Raw genomic sequence first — 26,466 nt, 5'->3', positions numbered from 1 at the left:
ATCATTTCTCCTTTCAGTTGAAAAATGATATTAATATCAAAATGATATTAAGAAGACAATTGATCAGGATATCAAATGGAGATGTTCATGCCATCCCAAACCAAATTCTCAGGAATAACATTGTAAGAGATGTATGGCAGACAACAAGGAGAATTTCTCTTGGGATCTTGGGAGGGAAAGAGTTAAGATTATCAGCAAGACGCGTGTGACGTACTCGCGAAGCACACAGGCCTTTTTTTTTTTAGCATAGCCAGAACATGTGATGTTTTAAAGGACATTACTTAGAAGATACTCTAAAAATTGTGGTGGAATTTATAAAGCAGGTTTAAAACCATTAAGAACTAAAATTTGAGATGAATTTCTCCTTTCCCATCAGAAAAACAACCCCTGCGGGTGAGAAGGATTGGAAGAGCAGGCCAGCGAAAAACTGAGAGCCTGGCACAGAGTGAGAGAGATAATGAAACATTCTGTTTATCTGCGCTTGAGAGAATATTCAACGAGATATCGACCTGCACGATTCATGGAGCGGAAAGAGATTCTTCTGTTATTTGTTTTCTCGTGCATCTTTCTCAAATTCTTTCATGTTGAAACATGTGATCCAAAACCATTAATCAAACAGCATGAAGGCAAAAAGCGGTGCGTCTACCTTGACACTAACGGAAAGAGAACCATCGGATATGGTTTTAACATGCAAAAGAATAACGCAAGAGAAGAGTTTATCAAAGCACACCCAAAAGGGAAGTGCCAGGGTGACGCCGGCAGCAAGCTATTCGACACGTTCTTAAAGGGTCCTGTAACCAATTGTAAAGAACTATGTCATTGCTGCTCCAGAAGCAATGAAACATCTTATTGTTCCTGCGTTCCTTGCCTCGACGATGACTATATTGAAAGGCTCCTGAACAGTAGCTTGGAAACGGCCATTGCTGACGCTCGATCTGTAATCGGCGAGAGCACCTTCAACGCTCTTTGCTGTTCTTTGCAGAATGCCATAATCGACATGGCATATAATCTTGGCCGGACAAAGTTTAAAAAGTTCAAAAAGTTTATAGCCGCGATCAAGAAAAAAGACTGGGAAGAAGCAGCGAACGAGGCTGAGGATTCTAAATGGTGCAAGCAAGTCAAGACACGATGCACGAAAATCTCGGGAATAATTAGAGCTGGTTGCCCATAATCACACAGGTAACCGTCAGTTTATCCCTTTAAACCCACTATTTGTGTTCAATTTCACCATGTTTCTTAGGTCAAGAGAGCAATCAGCGTTTAAGTAGAATGTTTTAGTCCTGACACACCCATAGTTTGCTGTTTGGTAGTTCTTCACGCATAACCAGACATAACACATTCAATTTCGTTTCAACTTATGCGTGAGTTTTGAGAGAACGGAAATAAGTACAGTCAGGAGGGACAGTGAAAAGCCTAACTATACTCACCGCCATATTTTCAATACTAGCACCCGAGCTAAAATAAACTTAGCCGCAATGAGCGTTGTCATTTGCATTAAAGTTCGCATTGTTCTGTTACACTTATATACTCCATAGTTTAACTTATGGATGTAAGATAGTTGCCCACTTGCAGTTGTAATGAAAATAAAGTGAAACAGATGTTTAAATTTTCTCTTCCCATATTGAAATTAACGTGCCTGACTTGTTTTTAACTTAAATCTCTGCAGGCGTCTAGATGCACTATACGTTAATATTAAATTCAATCTGACTGACAACCCTGGTTAGAAAAGTAGCTGATATAGTTTAATTGATTATGTCTACATTTTTCAGGTCGAAATTCCATCTGTAAATTGGATAGAGATCGAGGTTTACATTGAAAAGTTATTTTTCTTCTTAACTTTTTGTTTAAAAAAAAAAAAGTTGCTGGGTCATGTATTGTTTCTTGTGTCAAAAGGAGCGTGGGAAAGCGCTTTTGTTTTTATCAAACATTTCCTTAAAGTGAACCCACACAGTCGAACCTAGATTATCCGGAGATCGATTATCCGGACTTTTTCCTCTGGTCCCGTTTTATATCAATGAATATCAATGAGCTTTGATCTTTAAAACTTTAAAAGGTAAAAAACTCAGAGATTATGTTTAACTTAAGTCAGGCAAAGTGCGTTTAATTACCTCCTCCCCTTTCAAAAGATCGAGCGCTCGGAGACAAAAAGCATTCTGATGCGTCCAGTTGAATTTTGATTGGTTCAATATTGTTTTTGCTTCATCAGGTCGACGATTGTAGGTTATGTAAAACACACGCGAACTCAAAACGACAACATGTTTACGAAGCGAAAGCGATCTGTTCTCTCGATAAAGTATAAACAGATAATTATTTCACGTTTAGATAAAGGAGAAAAAGGAACAAATTTAACGCTTGTATTTGGCATCAGCAAGCAACAGATCTCTGATATATAGAAGAACAGGGATAAGATCCTGAAATTCACTGACAATATCGAGACAAGCGAAGGACTGAGGCGAGACGTCGCTGAAACTTGCATATACATGAGTATAGGTGCAAGTCATATGTGTACGTGTATTTGTAGTAATTGAAGCAGAATTTTAGAATTAAAAATGTGTTATCTTTATTTCTTTTGCTTACCTTATTGTCTCATTAATATTCATATTTTTTATCATCTGGACTCTCGATTATCCAGAATATTTACCCAACGGGTCCGGATAATCGAAAAGTCGTTTCTCGTGTATTTTTGTTCGCCAAAGCTAGCGCTGGAAAATTCAAAATAAACAAGTTTGGTCCAAATTTGGTGCCACATAATAAACTATTTACTAATATCGCTTGCTCGAGTTGCACTAGGAAATATTTGCTCTCGGTCGTATTCGTACGAACCTTGCTGCGCATGGTCCGTACTGCCACGACCCTGGGCCTCCACGAGAAACGGTAACTGTTTAATTGTCATCGAAGTCATTTCTAAGTGTCAATTGCTGAAACATACTTTCTCCTTACAGTTGGATCAAAACGATATCAAGAAGACAAGTGATCAGGATAAAGGAAGATATCAAATGGGGATGTTCATGCCATCAGCTTGCCAACCAAAATCAAATTCTCGGAAATTAGATCGTAAGAAATATATGGCAGACAGAAAGGAGAATTTCTCTTGGGATCATGGGAGGGAAAGGGTTAAAAGTATCAGCAAGATGGGTGATGCACGTGCTAAGAACACGAGCCTTTTTTTTTGTAAAGCCATTTCATGTGATGTATTAGAACACCGTACCAAGTAGAAGCTCTATAAATTGCAGTGGTATTTTTAAAGCAGGCTAAAAGCAATTAGGAGCTAAAATTTGAGGTAAGTTTCTCCTCTCTGAGAATCAGACGAACAGAGCACGTAGGTGGGGAGGATTGGAAGAGCCGGTCAGCAAGAAAAACGGAGAGCCTGGGACAGAGTGAGAGAGACAATGAAACAATCTGTTCATCTGTGTCGGCTTGAGAGGACATTGAACAAGAAACTCGGCGCGAAACTCAGAGTAACAGAGAATCGATACGTCCTCTTTGATGGGCAAGGAATTCCAAAGGCGAGGGCTAGTGAATTTTAGGGACCGTAAGCCATATTGAGTAGTATTAAATGAGGCTACATAAAGACTTCTGTTACATGATTGCCTCCTCGTGGCACGAGTCATGGAGCAGAAAGAAACTCTTCTGCTTTTTATTTTTTTTGCGCGTATTTCTCAAATGTTTTGTTCAGGCTGAAAAATGCGATCCAAAACCATTGATCAAAATGCATGAAGGCTGCCATCGATGCGTTTATCTTGACACAAGTGGAAGGAAAACTGTCGGCTATGGTATTAACATGCAAGAGAATAACGTAGGAGAAGGGTTTATCAAAGCACACCCGGGAGGGAAGTACCAAAATGAAGGCGGCAACATGCTTTTCGACACGCTTTTGAATGGTCCTCTGACCAAACACAATGGAGAATGTCATGCTGTGGCTGCGCTAGCTTTGTTGCATGCCTTCACAATGAATATATCGAAAGGTTCCTGGACTGCACCTTGAAAACGGCCTTTGCTGACGCTCGAGTTGTAATCGACCTCAGCACTTTCAACGCTCTTTGCTGTTCTGTGCAAAATGCCCTAGTCGACATAGCGTATAGTATGGACAGGAGAAGTTTTCGAGGGTTTGAAAAGCCGAGTTTAAAGTCGAGATCGAGAAAAAAAACTGGATTAGAGCAGTGGATGAGGCTGTAAATTCTGAATGGTGCAAGCAATTCAAGACACGATGCACGACCATCTCCGGAATTATCAGAGCTGGATGGTGATTCAAACAAACCACTGGCCATGATGTACTCATACTGAGTCCTCTTATCCTCTTTTAAATCCACTATTTGTATTAAATTCAATTTCATCATGTCTCCTAGGTTAAGAGAGCAATCAGCGTTGATGTAGAAGGTTTTAGTCCAGAAACACCTCTATTTTGCTGTTTGGTAGTTCTCGCATAAGCATACATAACACACTCAATTTTAATTCAACTGTATGCGTGAATTTTTAGATAACGGGAACACTGAGTACGGCTAGAAGGGGCAGTGAAAAGCCATACTACACTCACTACCACATTTTCAAACTTAAACTATTTTATAGCTGTATTTCCATTGAAAGTATTTAATGGCAGACGGACTTAACTATAAACTTAGCAATGAACGTTGTCATTTGCATTAGAGTTCTTATTGTTTTGCTACACTTATCTACTCCATAGTTTAACTTATGGATGTAAGGTGTCATGAAAATAAAAATGAATAAATGAAGCAAACTGCGAATGATGCGCTTGTCCGTGAATTCCAAAATAATTGCATTGAAGATCGCTTCCACCAGCTGGGTATCCCACAATAATGATTTCTCTTGATCCCAGCTTTCTGCATCAAAATTAGCCATCATTTCTTGGAGCAAGTGAGTGAGCCTTAATAGAGAGTAAAATGATTCAGGCTCACATTTCAAGAAGCACAAATTCTGTTCAAGATGAAAATCATGAAGCACATTTCTCTGAGGTGTATGGAACAAGCCCAGTTTGTTCTTTAACAGTACTGATTGACTATACCCCTCACCGCTTGTCTCACTTCTCTGTTCTTCCAACGATAAAGGAATAGGTTGAGAAAAGAATTGAGATACACAAGAGACACCGTATATCTTCTAGCCAAACGCTATTGCTAATTAACTATTTCTAATCACATAATTCCTACCACTCGATTCTAATTTGTAGTTGTGATTTGTAATTTTGTTTGTTTTTGTTTTGTTTTGTTTGTTTGTTTGTTTTTTGTTTTTTGATTGTGAAGGATTCTCGTTAGCGGAAAGTTATCTCTGTGAGATCTCTCTTGCCAAATTGTTTTGGCGAAGCTTATAAATAGATAAATAAATAAATAAATAAAGACTAAAAGTTGCCTTATTTATAGCAAAATCAGACGATAGAGGTCTTGATAAGGCTTCCGGAAGATAACAAGCGACCAATGTTATTTGGACCCACAGGGCTTTAAACAGAGTCTTTCGGTATCTTGCCATGTCCCGTGGAACTCGTCCTCTGTTCCGTTGCTCTTGGCGAGGATCATCTTGCTTCGACAGTTGAAAATGGCGAAGGCGGAGGAATATCCTCGTGCAACAATACACTGAGGTCATTAAACAAAATAAGATTATTGCAGCTATCACTTTTGAAAAGATGTCGAGGCTCACAAAGCTATCCAGTGGAGCACCAGGTATACACAGCAGCCAGAAACAGCTTACACTATTGCCCCACTGAGTTTGCCTTCGTGTAACAATCTGTTTGTATCGCAGGCCTTAGGTGAGAGCGAGGATTCTGTCCACACTTATGGCAGTGACTGTCATCAGCGATACTCCACTAAAAACGATATCTATGATGTGTCCTCCAAATCTAAAATAATTGCACAGTTGTCGCAATTTGTATATTTCGAAAATCAACTCGGCGGCAAACATTGGCTCGATAGTTAGACCAACTCCGAGATCAATGATTGCGAGAAAACAAAACATGACCTTTGATGGCGCATGAAGGGAAGACACCCTGTGAAGGGCGACCAGGATCCGAGGACATTTCCCACAGTTGCAGCGAAGGACAAAAAAATATGAATTGCAGCAAGAAAGATATAATGAAGCAGTCCAAATTGACTTGAACAGAAGAGGGCTTCTTTTGCTTGGTAGTGTACATGTTCTGTCGAGTTCGCCATTTGGTTACTAAGACGAAAACTACTTGAAATTGTTAAAAGATTGTCGGCGTAATCTTTTTAAGCAATTAGCTATAGCCACTGTTGAAAATGATGGAAGCCGGATTTTTAGCGTAATCTGCATTATAAGCAGAACGGACTGAAAAATTTTCCGTGATTCCCCTCTTCTATCTTTTAACTTTCAGTTTTAAACTTAGAACGTTGAGGCGCTTTTTTTTAGAATGAACTATGATCAGAGCGGTAAGAAAAAAATCCTATAAGCATTTCTAGTCTTTACCAGAACATCCTATGTTTTAAAAGCATGTCATTTTCTTTTCTTTTAATATGACACCGATCTTCGATTTCAAATGGTATAAAACAAAGTACAATTGACCATTTTCAGGATTTTCAAGCATTTCTGGATGAATTCATGATAGAGGAGGGCACTGGAATATTCGGTTTGGCGATTTTGGTGCCAAAAAAACCTCCGTTTTTTCGGTTTTGGAGTTCATTATGTTTTGCGAGTTTTCCTTTTATTAGCATGATTTGGTTTTTGGTTTTCGTCAAAAATGCTAACGGGTTTTGGATTTGGTATCCGATGTAATTTCAGTTATTCCTATTTGGGATCCGGTTGCTCTTCGATCTGAGCGGCAATTATGCGCCTCCACTAAGATGAGGGCTTCGGCCAAGTCCATGGTATTCGCAAAGAGAAAGAAAAAGAAAAAGAGGACTTTCGTTTTTCATTTATTTCAGTATATTTATTTATTTATTTATTTATTTTATTATTTTTCTTAAAAATTTATTTCCAACTTTCACTCAAATACAGTACAATCTTGTTCGACTATTCCAGAGTAGGCTGATTAATTCGGGAAGTACAAAGAGTTCTGTCTACTCTCAGATGTAAATATTGTAGTTTACTTTGTATGCTCTGCTTGTCACCATTCATTGTAGCGGATCGATTGGGGGTTTGATAACTGGGAAGTGAAAATGTATCTGTTTTTGATAGATTTGCAAGCGGTTTTCGGTTTTGATCAGATTTTTGGCGGTTCTGCGGTTTTTTAATGATTTTTTTCTACAGTTTTGCGTTTTTTAACAGACCCTAATGCTCCCCTCTTGATAATTTTGTTGCTTCACTCATCAATGTCAGTGCATTTTCTCGCTCGCATGAAACTGCTTTAGCGGTTTCGTCTTTCCGGCGAATAGCCAATGATTTCTTAATTAGAATTATCTTCTTCCTCTTCTGAAACACCTCTGAAACAGTCTCCGAAATAACCAACTGTTTTGGATGATTACAGCTGCACAAACGGGTAAGATATGATCATTTTCCTATGTTTATTATAGCTATAAATAAATGAATAAGAGGTAAGTACTGATACTGTCAATAGCAAACGTAGAAAAAGTTAAAAACATCAATATCTCGAGGGTTCTAAGTGTAATGGTGGGCTTGACTTTGAATATCAGGCCAAAATTTTATTTTACGCGAGAATCCAAGCGTTCCTCGACCTGGAAAAAAGCACCACTGATTGAAATATCGATATTTAGTTATCAATTAAATCTATATTTCAATTAGGAAGGTTAAGCGGTTAAAATTTGTGTCAGGCAGATTTTCTGAGCGTATGTTCAGGAAGTACGCAAGTTAAACCTGAGAACTAAAGGTATTTTCATTTACTTTTACAACACTATTTTTATCGTCGTTTTCTATTTTTGTATCAAGCTACATCACGTAGAGACACCATGAATTACTATCGAATGACATTTTTTCCTTTGTTCAATGGGTCTTTAAATATAACTACCACGATACAATTAACTCCATTTTTCGAGGCTTAGCCACCACGTGTTGATCTTATTAGAGCGGGAATACCATACGCCACCCCGTACAACTGAAATTTCTAGGAATGATCGTATTAGTCCACCTGTCTTCTTTCGGATAGATATCAGTGTCTGAGCAACTACACACCTACCCCTACCCCAACCCAACATTAACCCTAACCAAGAGGTGTCAGTGTCTGAGCAACTGCACACCTACCCCTCCCCCAACCCAACATTAACCCTAAAACCAAGGGATATCAGTGTCTGAGAAACTACACACCTACCCCTCCCTCCCCCAACCCAACATTAACCCTAACCAAGAGGTGTCAGTGTCTGGGCAACTGCACACCTACCCCTCCCCCAACCCAACATTAACCCTAACCAAGAGATATCTGTGTTTGAGCAACTACACACCTACCCCTCCCCCAACCCAACATTAACTCTAACCAAGAGATATCTGTGTTTGAGCAACTGCACACCTATCCCTCCCCTAACCCAACATTAACCCTAACCAAGAGGTGTCAGTGTCTGAACAACTGCACACCTACCCCTCCCCCAACCTTACATTAACCCTAACCAAGATAATCTCTTGCCCGAGCTTGTTATCAGTTGTTGGGTTAGGGGAGGGGTAGGTGTGCAGTTGCTCAGATACTGACATCAGTCCCTTTTTTCAATCAAGATCATAGCGCCCATATACTGAGCGATTCAGACCCAAAACATGAAATATTAGGAACGTATAGCTTAGTCTCTGCTTAGACCGCTGAGATGAGTGAGGGTATTAACATTCCTTATGCTCTCATTGAAAACCATCAGAAAGTAAAGTACCAATACCTCATCTTGACAAATGGTGGATTCTTTTCATGGTGGCTATATTTGTTCTTTTTGTATGACGTTCAGAAAAGTCCTCTCTTAAATATATCAAGGGGGTGTTCAATATCCACCTTCTTCGTACTTTGTGCCAGTTTCTTATCAATATAATTTCTTGCTGAGGTTGCCATTCTGAGCAAAATTCACCCCAATAAGACAAACTTATGAGGTCATCAACTTGGGTTCTTGGTTGATTTCCTAACAGGAAATACTGCTTGAAAACAACTGGCATTACAAGCATTTTTTTGGTCCCCTCTATAGAAAGAAAACAATAGAAATTCCAGTTATAAGTGTCTCTTTTTTAATTGCTATTGCCAAGAGAAAATAATGGGACTCCTATTGTTACCTGTAGTGGCCCGAATTGATTTTATTAAATAACTGTTACGTCATAGTATGGTTGTCAAAGTGCGCAGAGCTGACATCATTCCAAAAGAGCTTCAAAGTCTCGTCCATGATTTATAGTTATTTTCATATTTTCTGTTTTCTTTTTCTTTTCATCTCGATCGTGCGATTAGCGAGTGAACGATCTAAGGCCGGAAATTTATGAAAATGAGAATCAAGAAAAATATTAAGTTCAAAGAATGTGTAAACGTTACAAGTCGATATTTCCTCTCAACCATATCGACTTTGAAACTTCGGTGCCACAAGTCCATTGTTTCAAAGCTTTGTTTTCAGGCTATTTAGAAGAAGAATTTAATGCAATACTGGACAATTATACCCCCTGTCGATTCGATTTACATCCAATCTTAAATTTATGAAAGCATAAACAATACCGTGACAGAAAATCACGCCAATGAGTTCATGTGTTTACGCTGGACGCGGTAAGAGAAAAATTCGTGTTTATGACTTCATGAGAAAAACATAAACTGCGTATCCGCCATTATATGTAATCGAGAAAAAGCGCCGCTTTTGTGGCTAGCCATGTGGCTTTTTGAGTAACGATCAGTCTGGAAGATTGCGCTGATATTTCTTTTGGAACATATTGCGGAAAAGTTTCCCAACATGCTCGAGTGGTAGTGCTAAGTCACGCTTCAGCTGACACATCAAGGCTGACATTACATTTTGATAATTTGAATTTTTAGCGCGATCGACGTAACCATGTGCAAAGTTTGTCATTTCGCTTTCCCGAAGCGACCGGGTTGCTTTCAGTTTCATTTGTAAGTTATGGCTTTACTGGAATAATCATGGAGCCAACTGGTATAATTTTGGCACTATTCGTGGTGTTCCAAGTGTACACTTTGACAAGTTGTCGAGCGTGCGATTTCTTTATCGATGGTTTTGCGTCAGAATTTGTGCGAAAACGCTGTGCTTTTTCTTTCCACGACAAATCCGAAACTAAATACATCGGATTTGAATTCCGACTTAAGGACAATGAGGGGACAAAACAAGCTTTGGAAACGGTGAAAGTGAATTTTCGCGAGTTCTTCTACAGTCCTTTGACGCGTTGGAACGATAGCTGCGATTGTAATGAAGTGCCATGTTTGAATGAGGAACAATCGAACTATTTGTTTATTTTAAGCGTCGAACAAGCGTTTGAAGAAGCGAAATGGAGAATTCCATTTATACCTGGGTTATGCTGTTCTGTTCAACGAGCCCTGGTGGAAATTATATATCGTTTGGATGAGAAACAATTGACTAGTTTGAAGAAATGTACTTTGAATGAAATTAACACACGTAAATGTACAGCATATTTAACTAATGAACTTCGCCAGACGGAATGGTGTCATAGTTTTAAAGCAAAATGTGAAAATGTCATCGGTCAAATTTTTAAAGGATGTGAGGTGAAAGCGAGGAGGAAAAGAGATATTGGTGTCAAAAATACTCCAGTGTGTGGTCCATCTGCTTGCTATGAAGGTAAAAGCATTTTTATATCGCTATTAATTTCAATCAATTTTGCATAAAAGCTTTGTTTACAACAGGTAGCGTTCTTCGTAAACAAATTAAACTCGTTTCCGACTGTGCGACCTTTGCAATTTTTTGGTTTGCATGGAATGTGCGGTTGTTATTTTTGTAAATCGTCAAGCTGACTCACAATATTCCAAAAAAAGACGTGAAATATCATATCTTTGGTGTATCAGTATCCAGTTCGAACGATAGCCTTCATTTATTACATGTCCGATTACTCGACACGTGCGAAAAGCCCTGTGTAAATCTTTTTATTCCTTGCCTTTGAAAAGTTTTCATCTTCATTCCGAGAAGATGCTAGGGGTTATAAAGGGATATTTTAAAATACTATTTGAAGATATTTGCCTCTTACGAAACCGAAAAACTTGTGTTTTGAATAATCGAAATGGGTACAGTATGTGCGTAAGAGGTACTCCGAATTCGCGCAGTTAAAATGTTGGTGAAAAGTTTTTTTAATTATGCCGCTAAACTATAGTGCCTGAGGTTTCACTTGTCAGAAAACTCATTTGCCACAGGACTTATAAAAACTGAAGACAAAAGCCTAATTAAAAACGAATTAATTATATAAAGTTTTGCTAGATTGCCATTATGATATTCGCCAGCATCAAAGGACAGCTTCAGAGCCCCAAAGGATACCTTAGGCGGGTAATGATTAAAACGAAATATGATTTTTTTCGGCGGAAGCAAGTGTGTTTAAGAAGGCCGTCTGCCTTCTTTTGACTCTTAACTGCACATTTTCATTTTCATTTGTTTTGGTCGAGTTATGTGGAACGAGAAGAGATTTACATCAATCACTTCATAATTGCACAGAAGTACTCTTTTGACCTTGAGGATAGCTCTTAACATTAAACAAAGTTAGTATTAGTGCTCATTTCCCAGAATTGCTCGTTTTTTAGATCTTGGCACGACAACTGATACTTAGGCCATTGTAACTATATGGGTCGCAGCATTATTAAAGTTATGTCGTAAAATATTGCATTTTTTTTGCAGGTAGAGCATCAGTTTTGTCGACACCCCTACTGAGAATCCAGGCTACTTCTTTTCTTGGATTTCACGATTTCGTGAGTACACCGTCGCGAAGCTCACTTAGTTTGAAGCTGGAGCCGTTTACATCTGAGGCCAGTCTTAAGTCAGTGGCAGCGATCAATTCAAGTTCTTCAGATATCTCCCGAAGTGCGAAAGTTCACGAGCTCACCTCGAGAATTTCAAATGAGACCGTATTACAGACTTTTCCCGTCCCCTCCCCTAGTGGTTCATGGATACCACCCGCTAAGGTTGGCTCTGGCGCGCAGTCCTCGTCACCTTTCACACCTGCCAACATAACATCTTTAGTCACAACCAATGAGGTAGTATCGAAAGAGAAGGCAATGTTTACCAGAGCACATAAAACCGCTGTCCGATTTTCCACAAGAAATGCTAGCCAAAATTCTCAAAGCCCAACGACAGCGTTTTTTCGGAGTGGCACACCGGCGAGAAAGTCGCACCTGGTGTCACTTTCGCCAACGCGCACAACAAGGGAAGAAACTGAGCGCATATCTGAGAAATCGAGCCCCGTATCGTCAGCGTTCCAAAGCACTAACTCTGGGGAAATGCGTCTCGTTGGATCCACTGATTTGACATTCCACGTAGTTTCTGTCAGCTCTGTGCAGAATGACACTTTAAAGAAGTCAGTCAGCTATTCTCGTAAACTGCAAAGTTCTTTTCTGCATTCTTCATCGCTGCCTGCTCCAGTGCTGCCACCATTGCCTTCAATTTCATCATCATCCTCATCAATCCTACATTTAACACCCTTGTTGTTACGGTCTTCAGCGTCATCTGCGTTATTGCCAATTTTGGAAACGCATCTGTCGTCATTTTCGCATTTGCCGTTAAATTCACCGTCTCTGTCACATTTGAGAATGACCTCAATTTCATTGACACCGTTATCGCATTCGATGGCGTCTTTATCAACATCTTCATGCTGCTCTCCCTCCTCTTCTTCTGCCTCCCTCTTCTCTCCCTCTACTCCTCTCTTTTCCCCCTCCCCCTCCTCGTCGTCTTCTGCCTCCCTCTTCTCTCCTTCTTTCCCTCTCTTTTCCCCCTCCCCCTTCTCGTCGTCCTCTGCCTCCCTCTTCTCTCCCTCTACCCCTCTCTTTTCCCCCTCCCCCTCCTCGTCGTCCTCTACCTCCCTCTTCTCTCCTTCTAGCCCTCTCTTTTCCCCCTCCCCCCTCTCGTCGTCCTCTACCTCGCTATTCTCTCCCTCTACCCCTCTCTTTTCCCCCTCCTCGTCGTCCTCTGCCTCCCTCTTCTCTCCTTCTACCCCTCTCTTTTCCCCCTCCCCCTTCTCGTGGTTCTCTGCCTCCCTCTTCTCTCGCTCAACCCCTCTGTTTTCCCCCTCCCCTTCCTCGTCGTGCTCTGCCTCCCTCTTCTACCCTTTCATTTCTCTCTCTTTCACTTCCTCCTCCTCGTCCTTTGCCTCTTTCGTCTCCCCTTTCACCTCTGTCCCTTCTCCTTCCTCCTTTTCGCCGTCCTTTACGTCCCGCTTTTCCCCTTCCGCCTCTCTTTCTTCCTCCTCCTCCTTTTCGTCGTCTTCTGTCTCTTTCTTCTCCCCTTTTTCCTCTTTGTCTCTCTTGTTCCCCATTTCGCCATCTGCGTTTTTCTTCTCTTCCACCTACTCCTTGCCCTCCACCTCTTACTCCTTTTCTTCGCCCTCATCTGTATCATCAATTTCTCCGTCATCATTTCCATTTTTATCGTCATCATCTTCGTTGTTGTCGTCGTCTCTTTCATCGTCATCATCAGCCACAACAAAAACAACTACTCCGATGAAGTCATCAGTAATCCACTCAGTAACAGCACCAACTTCATCACCAGTGTTATCATCGTCACCCTTATCATTACAGTCCCAAAGAACAGAACTATTACCGTCGCCTGCACAATCGACAGCATTATCAACGATGACATCAAAAATAACTTTATCGCCGCCATCGACAAATTTCGTGGCACATTGGCCATCGATATCATCACCGTTATTATATCTTCCATCGACATCATCATCAGTTTTAACCTTGTCAGATGTGAAACGTTCTTTAGGTGTGACTTCACCCTTATCTTCATATTCTAAACATACTTTTGCAAAGAAAACCTTTATTAGTGCTGAAACCTCAAAAAGTGATTCTTCGCCCTCGAGCATCCCTCAATCGTTAATTGCGACACCTTCAAAACCAAGCACAACTGTACCTACCGTCACTGACACATTTCTGATGAAATTTCAGGGACACTGTAGTTTCATTTTCAACAAGGAAGACTTCAAGTTTGCCTTTGTAACTGCTTTGACCAAACTCTTGCCGGTTTCAAGATCTGATGTCATAGTCTATGGCGTCAAGTGCGGTTCGGTGGATGTTACCTTTGGATTGCAAGGTCGCAACAGTAACTTAACAGAAAAACTGTGGGCGATGATAGCGAACGAATCATTTGTGTTAACCTACAATGGGACGCAGTTTGTTGCGTTTGAATTGAGACAAATCATAACACCATCGTCCATAACTTTCACAGACTCCACCACGTCCTCTTCAATTCCAACCGTAACTTCCACCAAACACGGAAGAAAAAGGATCGTGTTTATAATATTCGTGTTGATTGGTTCAGTATTTGGAGCATTATTTATTTTCTGCCTGGTTTTATTCATAGCCAGGTTCTGTACCTGCTGTCAGAAAACTAAGGGAAAATTTCGCGTGCATCGAAACGTTCGCTTGCAAGCACCTTTTGAAACTGAGTTGAAACGTTTTACGGCGCACAAAAATATCTTCCAAGGTCTTAACTATTATGGAGAAACAACTCAACTGGAGGAAACCAGAAAAGACGTAGAGCTTGAAATTGTCGATGACATCGACGAGGAGCTCTCTGAACTTAGTCCCCTTTCGGACACAGATATTTACTTGTTAAATGGTTATGATCAAGCGAATTCTTACCAACCACAAGAGCACAAATTTGTCTTTGATGACGATGGCTCTTGTTCCAGTGTGGTCTATTACTAAAGCACTTCCATCTGGATGCTATTTTGTACGATTTAGAAATATTAGATTGGGTGTTTCCAAACTGCAGGCTCAGTTTACAGCCGCTGGTGTTCCGGTGCGCCCACAGATCGCAGGCACATAGAACATCAACAGTTAGATACTGAGTTTATTTTCAAACATGACTACAAAACTGTGCTGCGAGGCTTTGATTGCTAAAAAATAAAAAACCTCTCATAAAATAAAGTCTTCCCCTAAGATTATTTAACTTTTCTTAACCGCAGATGATTTTGTGTAAGATTTTAGAAACAATTTCAAAATAAACTCATGTTTTACTGCAAGATGATAAATGAATTTGGTCATTTGATTTTAACTTTTTTTTTCACTTGGTGAATAGCGCACTCATATAAAATATTCGGTCACTCATTTTCTTGAATGAGGAAGTCTCAAATTCGGTGGAACAGTATTCAACAAGAAAAACTGAATCGAAACGGATGTTGGTTTGGATACCTCTAAGCTCTCCCAAATGAAAAATGTGAAGGGACTGGGTAAGACTTTTAGTTGAGCGGGAGACTCAGGAAGACAGAATTGTTGTCTTATATGACCAATGATGCGGTAATAGAAAACATGGCGACCAGATTTCATGGCGAACAAAGAACTTGACACTAACTTTTACATCTTCCTGCCCAAAGTTTTGACCACTGACCCGGTAGCAGATGTAGAACACGGCTCGAGGAATTCATGCTACGTCGGAGAGCGTTTATGCTTTTTTCTTATCGCCCAATTCCGAGGGAAAAATCGAGAAGATGCAACGTTTGAAGCGTGGCAGAAACGCCTGTTACGTTTGTGTACATCTGTTAGTGTAAGCAGCATTGATGTGATGACCAGAAAAGATGATGCACATGCAGGCGGATTTATTACCTGTTGGCCCGTTAGTTCGTCAAAAGTGGAAGGAAAAGACGCCGATTTCAGGAAGAAGGTTTATTATTTAGAATTATAATTCCAGAACCATCTTCCGGAATCGAATACAAATTGATTGGGTTAATTATGTAACCCATGCCAGCGGGAGCGCAAATTTATGTAAAATTGAAATCCTTAATTAACATTATCTTTCCAATTAAGTCCAATAGTTAACCGGTATTTTTATATCTACGTGAGAACTGGGATATATAAGCAACGCACTCTCTATATACTATACCGTTCATTCATTCTTCTGGGTTTGGCGAGTGAGTGCACGTGCTAAGGGCTCAAACAGCCCTGCACGGCGAGCAGAATCTCCTATCATTCTAATTCTCTCTGCAGACAAACTGACTTTAATGACCGATATTATGGCTCTTTTATATTCAAACTGAAATGCACGTTTTCAAATGTTGAAGAATGAAGCAGTATTTAGAAATTATTTTTTAACTAGTGTTTTAAATAAAGTATTCCTGTTAATTTCTGCCAACTTCATTTGTTCTTTCAAGGAACGCAAGGGCTTTGGTCAAGTTTATTTGGTGATAACACCATATCAAAAGCTCTTCCAACAGTTAGCAGGTGCTTGTATGTGTGCACATCCACTGTGAGAGCAAGTTGCATGCACAAGAATTAATGAATTGGCCAAAATTTAACCTTTTACACCCTAACGTTGTCAATCGTTGGATATCAGTGTCAATCGTTGGATACTTTTAAAGTTTTACGAAAGACACATCTTTTTAATTTAGCTTTCTATTAGTTCTTTTATTAATTCATATTTTACCTTTATTGTTTTTCCGGAAAATTGTAAATTATTATTATTACTATCATTATTAGGATTAGCCTCATTGCCGTAAGATTTTTAATGTCGTAATGTGCATTCGATCATATCTTCTATTGCATGTTAGACTGCGCAATATAAGAAATAAACATTATTATTAACGTTTGGATAATTTTTTTTTTTGTGTTTTCAATACAAATCTCCATATATTTCCTTTGGTTCTGTCAAGGAGAATTCGTTTCACAGTCAAGAGCTTCTGTAATTGCTAGTAATTTTTTGTATTCCCATTACCTTATTGTCTGATCCAATAGTGATACTTTAAAGAGAAAATAGTTGCTTGTCACCTAAGAGTTTAAAGTATGTTCCTTCATTCTCTTACCAACAGATAGAACCAAAAATCACACATCGTGGTGACATCATTTATCCCTTGGATGTTACACTGGACTCGTTAGCAGCTTTGACAAGAAGAATGCGTCTGTCAGTCAATGTCTGGACACCAGAATTAAATGTCTTTCATGAGACAGAAAAGAGTACCAACATTGATTTTAGGCAATACTTGGTGGATCATGATCCTGATGACTTAATAGAAGAATCAAAGAATGCATGGCGATGTATAGGTAAAATGTGAATACATGGCTTAAATACACCGAATTGAAATATGGCGTCCAATTTGAATTACCATTGTTCTGGACTTACTAGCCTTGTCTTCATGTGGAAAACACAAAAGGATTATCACATGCGTGAGAGGCTAGTAAGTCCAGAACAATGGCAGTTAAAATTGGATGCCATATTTCGATTCGGTGTATTCTGAAATTCTTAGGTACTAGTAAAAAAATTCACAAGCTCAACGAGAGTGAGCATTGAGTGGGTATTGATCCCATAACCCTTTCACTCCCATGATCTCAATAGTGATTCTCCTTACTGTCTGTCATACAATTCTTGTGATGTTAGTTTGGAGAATTTGTTACTGGATCACTTAGTTATCCCTTAAGTTTTCTTTATTCTCACAACTTGTCTGCTTGATATTGTTTTGATATTGTAAGGAGAAATTATGTCTTGGTCAGTTATGATGGAAACACTTCCTCTTTTCATTGGTGTATAAATTTAACATTTAAGTCAATCTGATTTGTAAAATTGTGCTCTCATTTGCAGTTAATGCTACCCTTCCTGTCATTACACCTCCAAATCTTCGCTGCAAACATTTTCAAGTGGCAGGAAAGCATTTCCTTTGCATTGAAGGTAACAAGTACCCATCTTGCCTTAATCAAAATGAAACTGGAATAAACTCTTTGGCATGAGCCTGAATAGGAGGGAGGTTTATAATGGAAAGAATATTGAAATTATTTAATGATGATAATGCTAAGATTGCATGTAACAGTGAATGGTGTACATAGCTGCCAAAGCTAATATCCAGTAGCATGACATGATAGTTAACTACTGTTAGTAATTCTGTCATGCAGATAACTCACTTTATTATGCAACTACACTTTGTAGAGTACAAATAATGCCATAGAAGAGTACAAATATCATGTGATATTTACAAATACCATGCGATATTTGTACTCTAGAGTACCGGTTAAACAGGTTTTCTCGCATCGCGCAAGCGAATTGAATTATAGTTACGAAAAAAGAAATGGCGGACAATTTGAATCATATTTCCAACGACAAAGAGTCAGAATGACTGGCAAATATACATCCAAGTTTATTAGATGAATAGAATGAAGAAAGACAGCTAGACAACCTGGAAATTTCTTCATTTATTGAAGAAAATAGAAACAGCAAGAATACAATGCACCAATTCCGTTCCGCTTCACATACTTCTGTCACTCACTCCCCATAAATAAGTATCCCCGAAATTCGCGGATATTTCAGTTTGGCATGTTGGATAATAAATAACTTATCAGATGTTTTGTTGTGTAGTATCTCTGAGTATTTTTACTTGTTATTTGTATTTTGACTTGCCCTTCAGGCTCATCAAAATACGGCACAACTCGTAAAAATACTCAGCAATACTACACAACAAAACATCTAATAAGATATATATCCAGTGGTTAGAGTAGTTTGTTGTTTTACAAATACTTTTGTGGCCCTAGTTTTTTGAAGAGTTGATAACACCATCTACCAGATAAATGTCTATCCAGTGGTGTTGCGGTGGGTTTTGTTGACACATACTAGATAACCATTTATTCTTTGGATAACATTATCCATCCTTTGAACAACCAGGCCTTGTCAGATAGCAGATGAACCCTACTCTGTTAATTCACCTTTTTGAGCAACTGGATGTAGAGTTTTGGTATGGACCCTTTGAACAGATTGCTAGCCCTTTGTAAATCACCCTTCCCTCTTGCCAGCATTTCTTAAGGTTTCTCCAGCAATATAATTATTTGAACTTTTGGATAAAGAGAAGGGAATTGTTTTGCAACGAGAGGCCTCCACAGATGGTGTGAACTCATGATACAAGCCATTGTAGCTATTAGGTCACCATTTGTCCCCTTATATATATAGATAATTATAACTGTAGAGAGCTTGATAAATGGAAACTTTCCCTCTGGATGGATGGATGGATGGATGACCTTTATTTAAACACGATAAAAATTTAAAGCTACAAGCTTGTAAGGTCATGTATTTATAATTAAAAACATAAATCCTAATGTAAATAAACTGTCAAAATATTGACAAGATTAGTAACTAGTGCATTACAAATTATACATTAAATTTATTTTTTACGAGATAAAATCATTACTGAATGGGTAAAATATCACCAAAATGTTCATAAATAATCTTCAATTATATACAAAATCTGCATTTCTATGCTGCGTTGTTGAGGCGGAGGTAGTCTCGAATTTAAAATGCTTGAAGTAATCTTTTGTTCTTATCAGATATTGATCTTTGTTGCTCATGGCTGGGTTGTTCAAAGCTGGGTTAAGATAACCCAGGGTTAGTGTGAAATTTAATTTCAGATCTGAAAGCTGTAAAAGAAAGTTCAGTTTAACTATTTTCGTCTACAATTTAATGATCGGATGCTCTCAAAAGAATAGGGAAAATTATCCCAAAAAGGTTCTTGAATAGAGAAATAAGGAAACCTGGATTAAAATTTAACTTTGGGTTAGTGCTAATCGTCCTTTGAACAACTGGACCCAGATGCCTCTGAGCTCTGCTCTCTTACAAGCTCTTGTTCTTTGGTTTATTTCCTTCAGTTATTAATATTTTGGGCAAAACAGTCACCCTTAATCACGTTGGTGTGAGGACTAGTTATGATGTGGGTCTAGAAAATGGGAAGAAAATAATCCATCATTGCAATGGTTCAAAACAGGATTTCAAGCCAAGGTATGATCCTTTTTGGTCAATGATGTACATACATACATACATACATAGGTTAATTGACCACTCCCCATAGGGGCTTTTCAGGGCTAATTCCCACCCATCTCACCCAGGGGAGGACATCCACCACACAGTAATCTCGTGCATGGGAAATTAATATCTCCTACCCCTAACCCTGCAGGAGACCGGGCCTACGGTTTATTCGTCCTTATCCGAGAATACTAGAATATCTATCCATTTCTTGATTATAGAAAGGTAGTAATATGAGAGACCTGTCATTTACAGGTTAGTTGCAATTCTTGGAATTGCAGTAAAGAAAGCCTGATGATAGAAAGGTCTCAGTATTCAGTTCTCATTGGAGCATTCACAGGCAACTGGTGCATTTCAGTCTTCTCTCAAAAAAACCTTGGCTATTCCAAATGCTTCGTGGAGGCGCGATGGCCTCATGGTTGGTGCACTCAACTCCTGATCGAGTGGTCCGGGTTCGAGCCCTGGCCGGTACATTGTGTTGTGTTCTTAGGCAAGACACTTTACTCTCACAGTGCTTCTCTCCACCCAGGTGTATAAATGGGTACCAGCAATTTATTGCTGGGGGTAACCCTGCGATTGACTAGCATCCCATCCAGGGGGGAGTAGATATACTCCTAGTCACTTCATGCTACAGAAACCGGAGTTAAGCACCAGCCTAATGGGCCACTAGGCTCGTAAAACAGACTTCAATTTTTTATTCCAAATGCTTGTGGCTCCCAGAACCATTGCCTGCAGGGGGGGACCTACTACCTCTAGTGCAGCCTACTTTTTTGTACTTGACTACCCTGAATATACAGTCTATGATGCACACATTCAGAGTTGCATACTTGTTGCAGAGCAACATTTGATTTTTTGAAATTATTGCATTAAAATATGGCAAATTGTGAATTAAATTTAGAGAGACCTACATGACTTGTATATCTCAGAACGCCTCTGTCATTAATATCATACTTAGTCTAGTAACAGTCCACACTATGATAATATGAATTTTTGATTACAAAAATAATTCCAACAGGTCTGACATAATTATATATCAGAACAGTTCATTATTATCAGATAACCATGATTTTAAAGTAAAAATACTTTTAAAGTTTGACCACATTGCTTTTTAAGGATGAAACACTCATACATGCAAGCTCACAGTCAGCTGTTTTATATATTTTTCACTCACTATTGCAGGTTTTCTTGTCTAGATGTTTTCCCAGTCCCCACAAGTGGCAACAAACCAAGTACTTTCCCAGTTCTTCTCAGACCTTGGGAACACTATGCATTTCTCTTCAGAATCATCTATCATGAAAATCAGATGGCTTTGAACAAGGTAATTGTCATTCACCATCCCAGGCATGGCACACAGATAAAATTAAATAATGTTAACCTTTTTCTTCTCAGATCTCATGAGAAATTCTCCTTACTGTCTTTCTACCATTCTCGTCATGTTCTCGTGATCAATCGATAATCTATAATTTATGTTTTTCTTTGTTTTCATCACTTTTCTGCTTGATATTGTATTCATTTGATAGGAGAAATTCTGTCTTGGTCACTCATGGGAGTTTGTATTAAGGCAGGGCTGGACAACAGTGGTATCCAACCAGCCACAGACAAGAAGAAATTCAGTTTTGACTAGTGGTTTTGGGTTTCCACTAGCCAGTTTGGCTATTAAACAAACTGAAATTGTAATAACATCTAAGTTGTCACTTGCCACTTGGCTAGCAAGTTGAAGAGTGTCGAGCCCTGTTAAAGTGCAAGCTAAAATCCAAAAATTGCTCTGTACAGTAGCTTTGTGAAGCTAAGTTGTTACAACCATTAAGTTTGGCTGCAATTCATTTCATTTTTCTCTTTACAATAATTTTTAGAATAATGAGAATTAGGAGAATTATCATACAGGGGATATTGTTTTGATTTAATGTCAGTACCAAATTCTCATTAACAGCCATTAAAGATATCTATGGCCCTCATTAGAGAGATCTAGCTTTCAGATCTTAGGATTGAAAGAATTGAGATCCTTCATACCAGATAGAATCATGTAGGTTGGATTATAGACTATTCACACAACAATAATATCCAAGGCTGTGGTCAAGCAGTGCTCTTGGGCGACTCAGGAATTTTAGTTTTCTTCATACAAAGTATATGCTGGGCACCCTGGATTTCACAGTTTCAGAGCACTGGGCTCCATTCAATTTTCCTTAAAGCACAGCCTTGATATCTATCATCATTTGCTTAATATGTACTTTAAACTTTTAACAAGTTTTTAAAAAACATCATAGTACCAGCAATCATTGGTCAGGAGTGATCATTAATTAATATGTTCGAATCTGAACATCAACAGCGTTGTGTTATTTTTTTTCAGCAATTGGAAGTGGCACTTAAGGGTTCATTATCATGGGATGTTGAGACGTTAAAGGACAGCTTCCAAACAATAAACACTACTTACAGGTAGTTACATTCAGCTATACCCAGTGCCCATATCCTGATCTCTTGGTGTTCAACACATATCAGTTTGTACATCTTGAACAAAGTAGCCCAAATTTTGTTAAGATTGCCATTTTCAATTCACTTTCCTTCTCTCAAGCCACATTTAATTTCACAAATTATTGAAATTATCACATATATTTGCATGACAAAATATTCCTTTCCAGGATCTTTTCACACATTGGTGAAGTAAAATGTTGTAAGATTTTCCTTTCAATGATGGCATATGATCGTCACAAATCAGTTAGACTCACTCTACACTGTTAAGAGTTCAATAGTGTGCTGCCAAACTATGCAAAAGATAACTCAGGAAATTTTAGGAGGGGTATGTGTCTAACTTGAAGAATGACAAGCCCCCCTCTTCTCCCTCCCCTTGAGTATAAAATTGCTCTACTGCCTTTGCCTACATTTTGGGACGTGCTGGTAGTTCTTTAACCTAATGAATGATTTGTGAAAGGTAGTTAGACACTTTAATTATTACAGTTTGCTTCTTTAGACAGTTACAAGGATACTACATGTAAGTGTGGTATATGCATTTGTTTAAAACCCCTTTTTTATTTCATTCTTGTTTATACTTTTTTTTCACCAGTCTCCCAGTTTTCATTGTGAGGAGATCTTCTGTAAGTGTTCGTGCAAGTTGCCAATCAAGTGTGGGGAAAGGAAAAAGGTAAATTGTTTGATACTTAACAATTATTCACCGAAGGCGAGGTGAATATCATTGAATAATCCCTGAGACAAAGTGATTATGCGACAATATTCACCGAAACCTGAGGCGAATAATTGTTTTAGTATAATTTCAGAGCTGAACAACAGAGAAATTTCTAGAATCATAACATTTTAGTAACATTTATTAACATTTTATTTTAACATTTTATATGAGCCACGTGGAGCGGTTTATAGAGCATCATATAAGGAACCGCTCGACCAATCAGATTGCTAGAAACTCTGCTCAGCTCTGAAATTATACTAATGTTCAAAACAAATTACAATTTTTACTTGTTAATGTACAGGTAATAGCTATTTACAACCTATTTTTATTTAACTTTGTAGGTTTCAGGTGAAGTACACAGTTACAAACACAGAAAGAGACGATGGAAATGTTTCTCTTGTTTGGAGTCCAGTTAACAATGCCTCACTGAAAACACTTGGAAATACTCCCATAGTGCATTCATTGGTATGCCTACAACCAAAAGTTAAAATAGGGTAAGAATTGCAGTTTTCTCATGTGGCTCAATAGCTATTTCAGACTTGTGATAGTAACAGAGAAATCTTCCCTTGTGCCACTTGTGAAATCCTTCTTCCCATTCTGTTTAAATTCTCTCTGCAGTGATGTCACCCTCCCCCCCTAGAATTTGAGGTGTTCCTTTCATTCTTCTTCAGCTGATTCTCCTGCTCACAGCTGCAGTTACAGCAGTACTCTCCTTAATTTTAGTTTAGTTTATTTAGCCTCGCCAACCAGCAGGGACACCGCAACTGCTTGCACCAATTACTGCGGGCCCAGTAAACCCACCCATCCCACCCCAGAGGAGGACATCCATCACACAGTAATCTCGTACGTGGGAAATTAACATCTCCTACCCCCAACCCTGCAGGAGACGGGACCTCCATTTATTCGTCCCTATCCGAGAAGACTAGAATATCTACCCATTTCTTAATGTTATAGAAAGGTAGCAAATTCTTCTCAATTATTTTAAGACCTTGAGTGTTGGTCTGGCCGGGGCTTGAACCCTCAACTTCCTGCACAACAGTCCAGTGCACTATCCATTGGGCTAACTGGGCAGTGGTTCAATTTCTTCTTCCAAAAGACATTTGCCCTGACGACATGTATGTTAAGTAAGAGTAGTCTTTCAGGTTGCCCTCACCACACTTTTGTTGGCATTTCCCTTGATGTTCATGGTATTTTCATCCAAAGGTGTTGTCCACCTGGGTCGTCATTAACAGTCAATGTGGAATTCTTAGCAGTTCAAGAGGGATTGCATGAGGTATGAATTTACAAGAGAATGTCCAGGCAATCTTTAATAGTGGCACTTATTTGTGTATGTGGTGCATTAGTACTATTTCTCCCTTACTTGCTCTAGAGTTCATACAGGTCATAATTATGGAGAACCTCAAAAGTCCTAGAATTTTATTTTTAGATTTTCCAGGACTGGAAAGTCCTGGAAATCTGCTTAAATCGAGCAATTAAGTTTTCTGAATTCACCTCAAAAGAAATGTAAGGAGACCATATGGAGAATTGATTTTAAAATCTTGGGAATGAAAGAGTTAAAGGTGAATTTGGAGTCCTGGAAGAATCAATCTGAGTCCTGGAAAAACCTCTCCTGGAAAAGTCCTCGAAATTTGTTTCAGAAAAAGGGCATGAATCCTGTTAAAATACTGGTAATCACACTGTGCACAGAGGATTTTTTGACGGTGTCATAAGCATGAAAATACCCTGGTGCCAAAGACAAATTTTATAAATTGCTTGAAACACTCAGGTGACAGTGTGAAAAAATTGCACATAAATCAATGAATATTAAATATAACAACACCATTCCTACCACCACCACTATCACCAAACTTTCTCTGTGAGATACATGATTTATTTTAAGTAATTTGTACTCTTTCTCCTTAAGGTTGGTAAATTTATGAAGTGCAACTGGCATGGTGAATCAGATCAAGAAGATTTCCTGAGAAGAAGATCTGAAAGACAGAATACTTCTTCATCAGAATTTACAACAGTGTCACATTCTTGTCAAATTTTTGTAACAGGAATAATTTAGATGCAGATTTATTCTCTGCCACAATTAACAGGAGCATGTGCTAGTTGAATATTTATTAACTAATAATTATTATATAATTGAGAGAGATATGGAGATAATTTGAATGCTACTTGTCATCAACAAGATCTGTAAGCTGAATTTGCTTTCTCTATCAAAACATATAGATGTACTGTATAATCTCATTAGCTTGATACATTCATTCATTAAGTCTTAGCATGATGTGAAAGGCCTCTGTTTGCATAGTACAGAAACATAGCAGGGTATGCAATGGTTTAGAAAGCATGCAAAACAAGAGTTATTCCTTAGCATTTTTCTGGCAAGTCCCAATGGGTGGCACTCCTTGCAAGTTTGCTGCTCAGTTCTCCAAGCAATGGCACTGATCCCTTCTTCAAACTAAAACTTGTCACTTTATGTACCTACTCTTTTACTTAGCTACCAAAACCAATGGCTAGTACTTCTAAATTTTGAAGGGGTCTTTTCATTTTTGCTTCTAAGTGGACACTCATTTTGCATATCCATAAGAGTGTAAAACATATTTATTTCTGTCTACAAGCAAATGCCTTCTTAAATTATAGAATGACATATTTCAGTAACATCTAGGGGAGAATCAGGGTTAAATATATAATGGACTTTAGTATGCTATACTAAGTTTGAAAATAATCCATAATAATTTGGCTGTTTAAAGTTATCATGTAGGAAACAATCCACACTTTTTGAATGGTTTTGTTGACTATACAACAAATGCATGCTACCAAATAACTCATTTCAGGGAAATAATCAAGTAATGGAAAAAAGAAATGAAAGATAAGATCAAAAACCTGTTAAGGTTTTTTTTAGTATTAATAATTACCTCACTGGGTCGGTGGCAAATTTGGGAAAACTGCATTTAATGATAAGGGAGTGGATATCCTGTCAAAAATAAAATTTACTCCACACCAACTGTGATGTCACAAAGAGAAAGTCGCTTATTTATAAATATTTGCAATTATTGTAACAATCAGTAGGAAACACTATCGCTGTATGAATATTAGGCATATTTTTAAAAGTCCAAATGGAGAACCTAAAAAGACTGGGAAATAAATCTTTGTAACACTGTCAGGCACCTTACCTTACATTACAGTTATGTAGTTTTTTAAAATTGTAATTTCCATTTATAATTACACATGTACTGATCCATAAATAATTGGATTGCTTAGATATTTTTAAAATTTTTAGAGTGTTAGCTAAATTTTATCTTTCTTTTGTTTTGCAATGTTATATGTTTATTTGTAGGCTTCCTGTAAAGTAGCTTTTAGCTAAGTGGAGTGTAACGTAAAATAAAGTTCTGTATTCTGTATTACATAAGAGTTTACATGTATCTTAAAGATAAGTATAAAGTTTATACTTAACTTTTTAACCTCTAAGAGTGACTAACATCTAATATCTCCTTACCATATCACCCCTGAATC

General features: G+C 38.4%; 2 protein-coding genes across 4 annotated transcripts; both read left to right on the top strand.

Moving 5' to 3' along the window:
• Window positions 1-9,680: 9,680 nt before the first annotated feature.
• On the top strand, window positions 9,681-15,045 carry LOC111320794 (uncharacterized). 2 transcript variants are annotated; one of them, XM_088729192.1, is made up of 2 exons: window positions 9,681-10,661; window positions 11,707-11,880. In XM_088729192.1, the coding sequence occupies exons 1-2, from the start codon at window positions 9,992-9,994 to the stop codon at window positions 11,733-11,735; spliced, it is 699 nt and encodes a 232-aa protein (XP_088585318.1). In that variant the 5' UTR covers window positions 9,681-9,991; the 3' UTR covers window positions 11,736-11,880. The 2 variants fall into 2 exon arrangements, with proteins under 2 accessions (XP_088585318.1, XP_022779226.2); XM_022923491.2 differs by having other exon boundaries at window positions 9,850-10,661; window positions 11,703-15,045.
• A 255-nt stretch (window positions 15,046-15,300) lies between these two features.
• LOC111320736 (trafficking protein particle complex subunit 14) lies at window positions 15,301-26,362 on the top strand. Of its 2 annotated transcripts, XM_088729195.1 has the most exons (11): window positions 15,543-15,683; window positions 16,171-16,240; window positions 16,825-17,056; window positions 17,592-17,678; window positions 19,637-19,766; window positions 20,970-21,108; window positions 22,138-22,223; window positions 22,849-22,926; window positions 23,310-23,462; window positions 24,172-24,241; window positions 24,872-26,362. In XM_088729195.1, exons 3-11 carry the CDS (start codon window positions 16,909-16,911, stop codon window positions 25,016-25,018), a joined length of 1,038 nt encoding a protein of 345 aa, XP_088585321.1. In that variant the 5' UTR covers window positions 15,543-15,683; window positions 16,171-16,240; window positions 16,825-16,908; the 3' UTR covers window positions 25,019-26,362. The 2 variants fall into 2 exon arrangements, with proteins under 2 accessions (XP_088585320.1, XP_088585321.1); XM_088729194.1 differs by lacking the exon at window positions 16,171-16,240 and having other exon boundaries at window positions 15,301-15,683.
• The last annotated feature ends 104 nt before the right edge of the window (window positions 26,363-26,466 follow it).

Source organism: Stylophora pistillata, chromosome 7, assembly GCF_964205215.1.
Source record: "Stylophora pistillata chromosome 7, jaStyPist1.2, whole genome shotgun sequence".
Lineage (NCBI taxonomy): Eukaryota > Metazoa > Cnidaria > Anthozoa > Scleractinia > Pocilloporidae > Stylophora > Stylophora pistillata.
Note: the sequence above shows the minus strand (reverse complement) of the source record. Positions and strands in the feature narration are given on the sequence as shown.

Excerpts from the sequence above, each read along its gene's own strand:
- LOC111320794 (XM_022923491.2), top strand. The coding sequence starts at position 9,992 with ATGGAGCCAACTGGTATAATTTTGGCACTATTCGTGGTGTTCCAAGTG. Across the intron at positions 10,662-11,702 it reads TCCATCTGCTTGCTATGAAG|GTAGAGCATCAGTTTTGTCG; the intron begins GTAAAAGCATTT and ends TTTTTTTTGCAG.
- LOC111320736 (XM_088729194.1), top strand. The coding sequence starts at position 15,348 with ATGGCGAACAAAGAACTTGACACTAACTTTTACATCTTCCTGCCCAAA. Across the intron at positions 17,679-19,636 it reads GCATTTCCTTTGCATTGAAG|TTATTAATATTTTGGGCAAA; the intron begins GTAACAAGTACC and ends TATTTCCTTCAG. Across the intron at positions 24,242-24,871 it reads TTCAAGAGGGATTGCATGAG|GTTGGTAAATTTATGAAGTG; the intron begins GTATGAATTTAC and ends TTTCTCCTTAAG.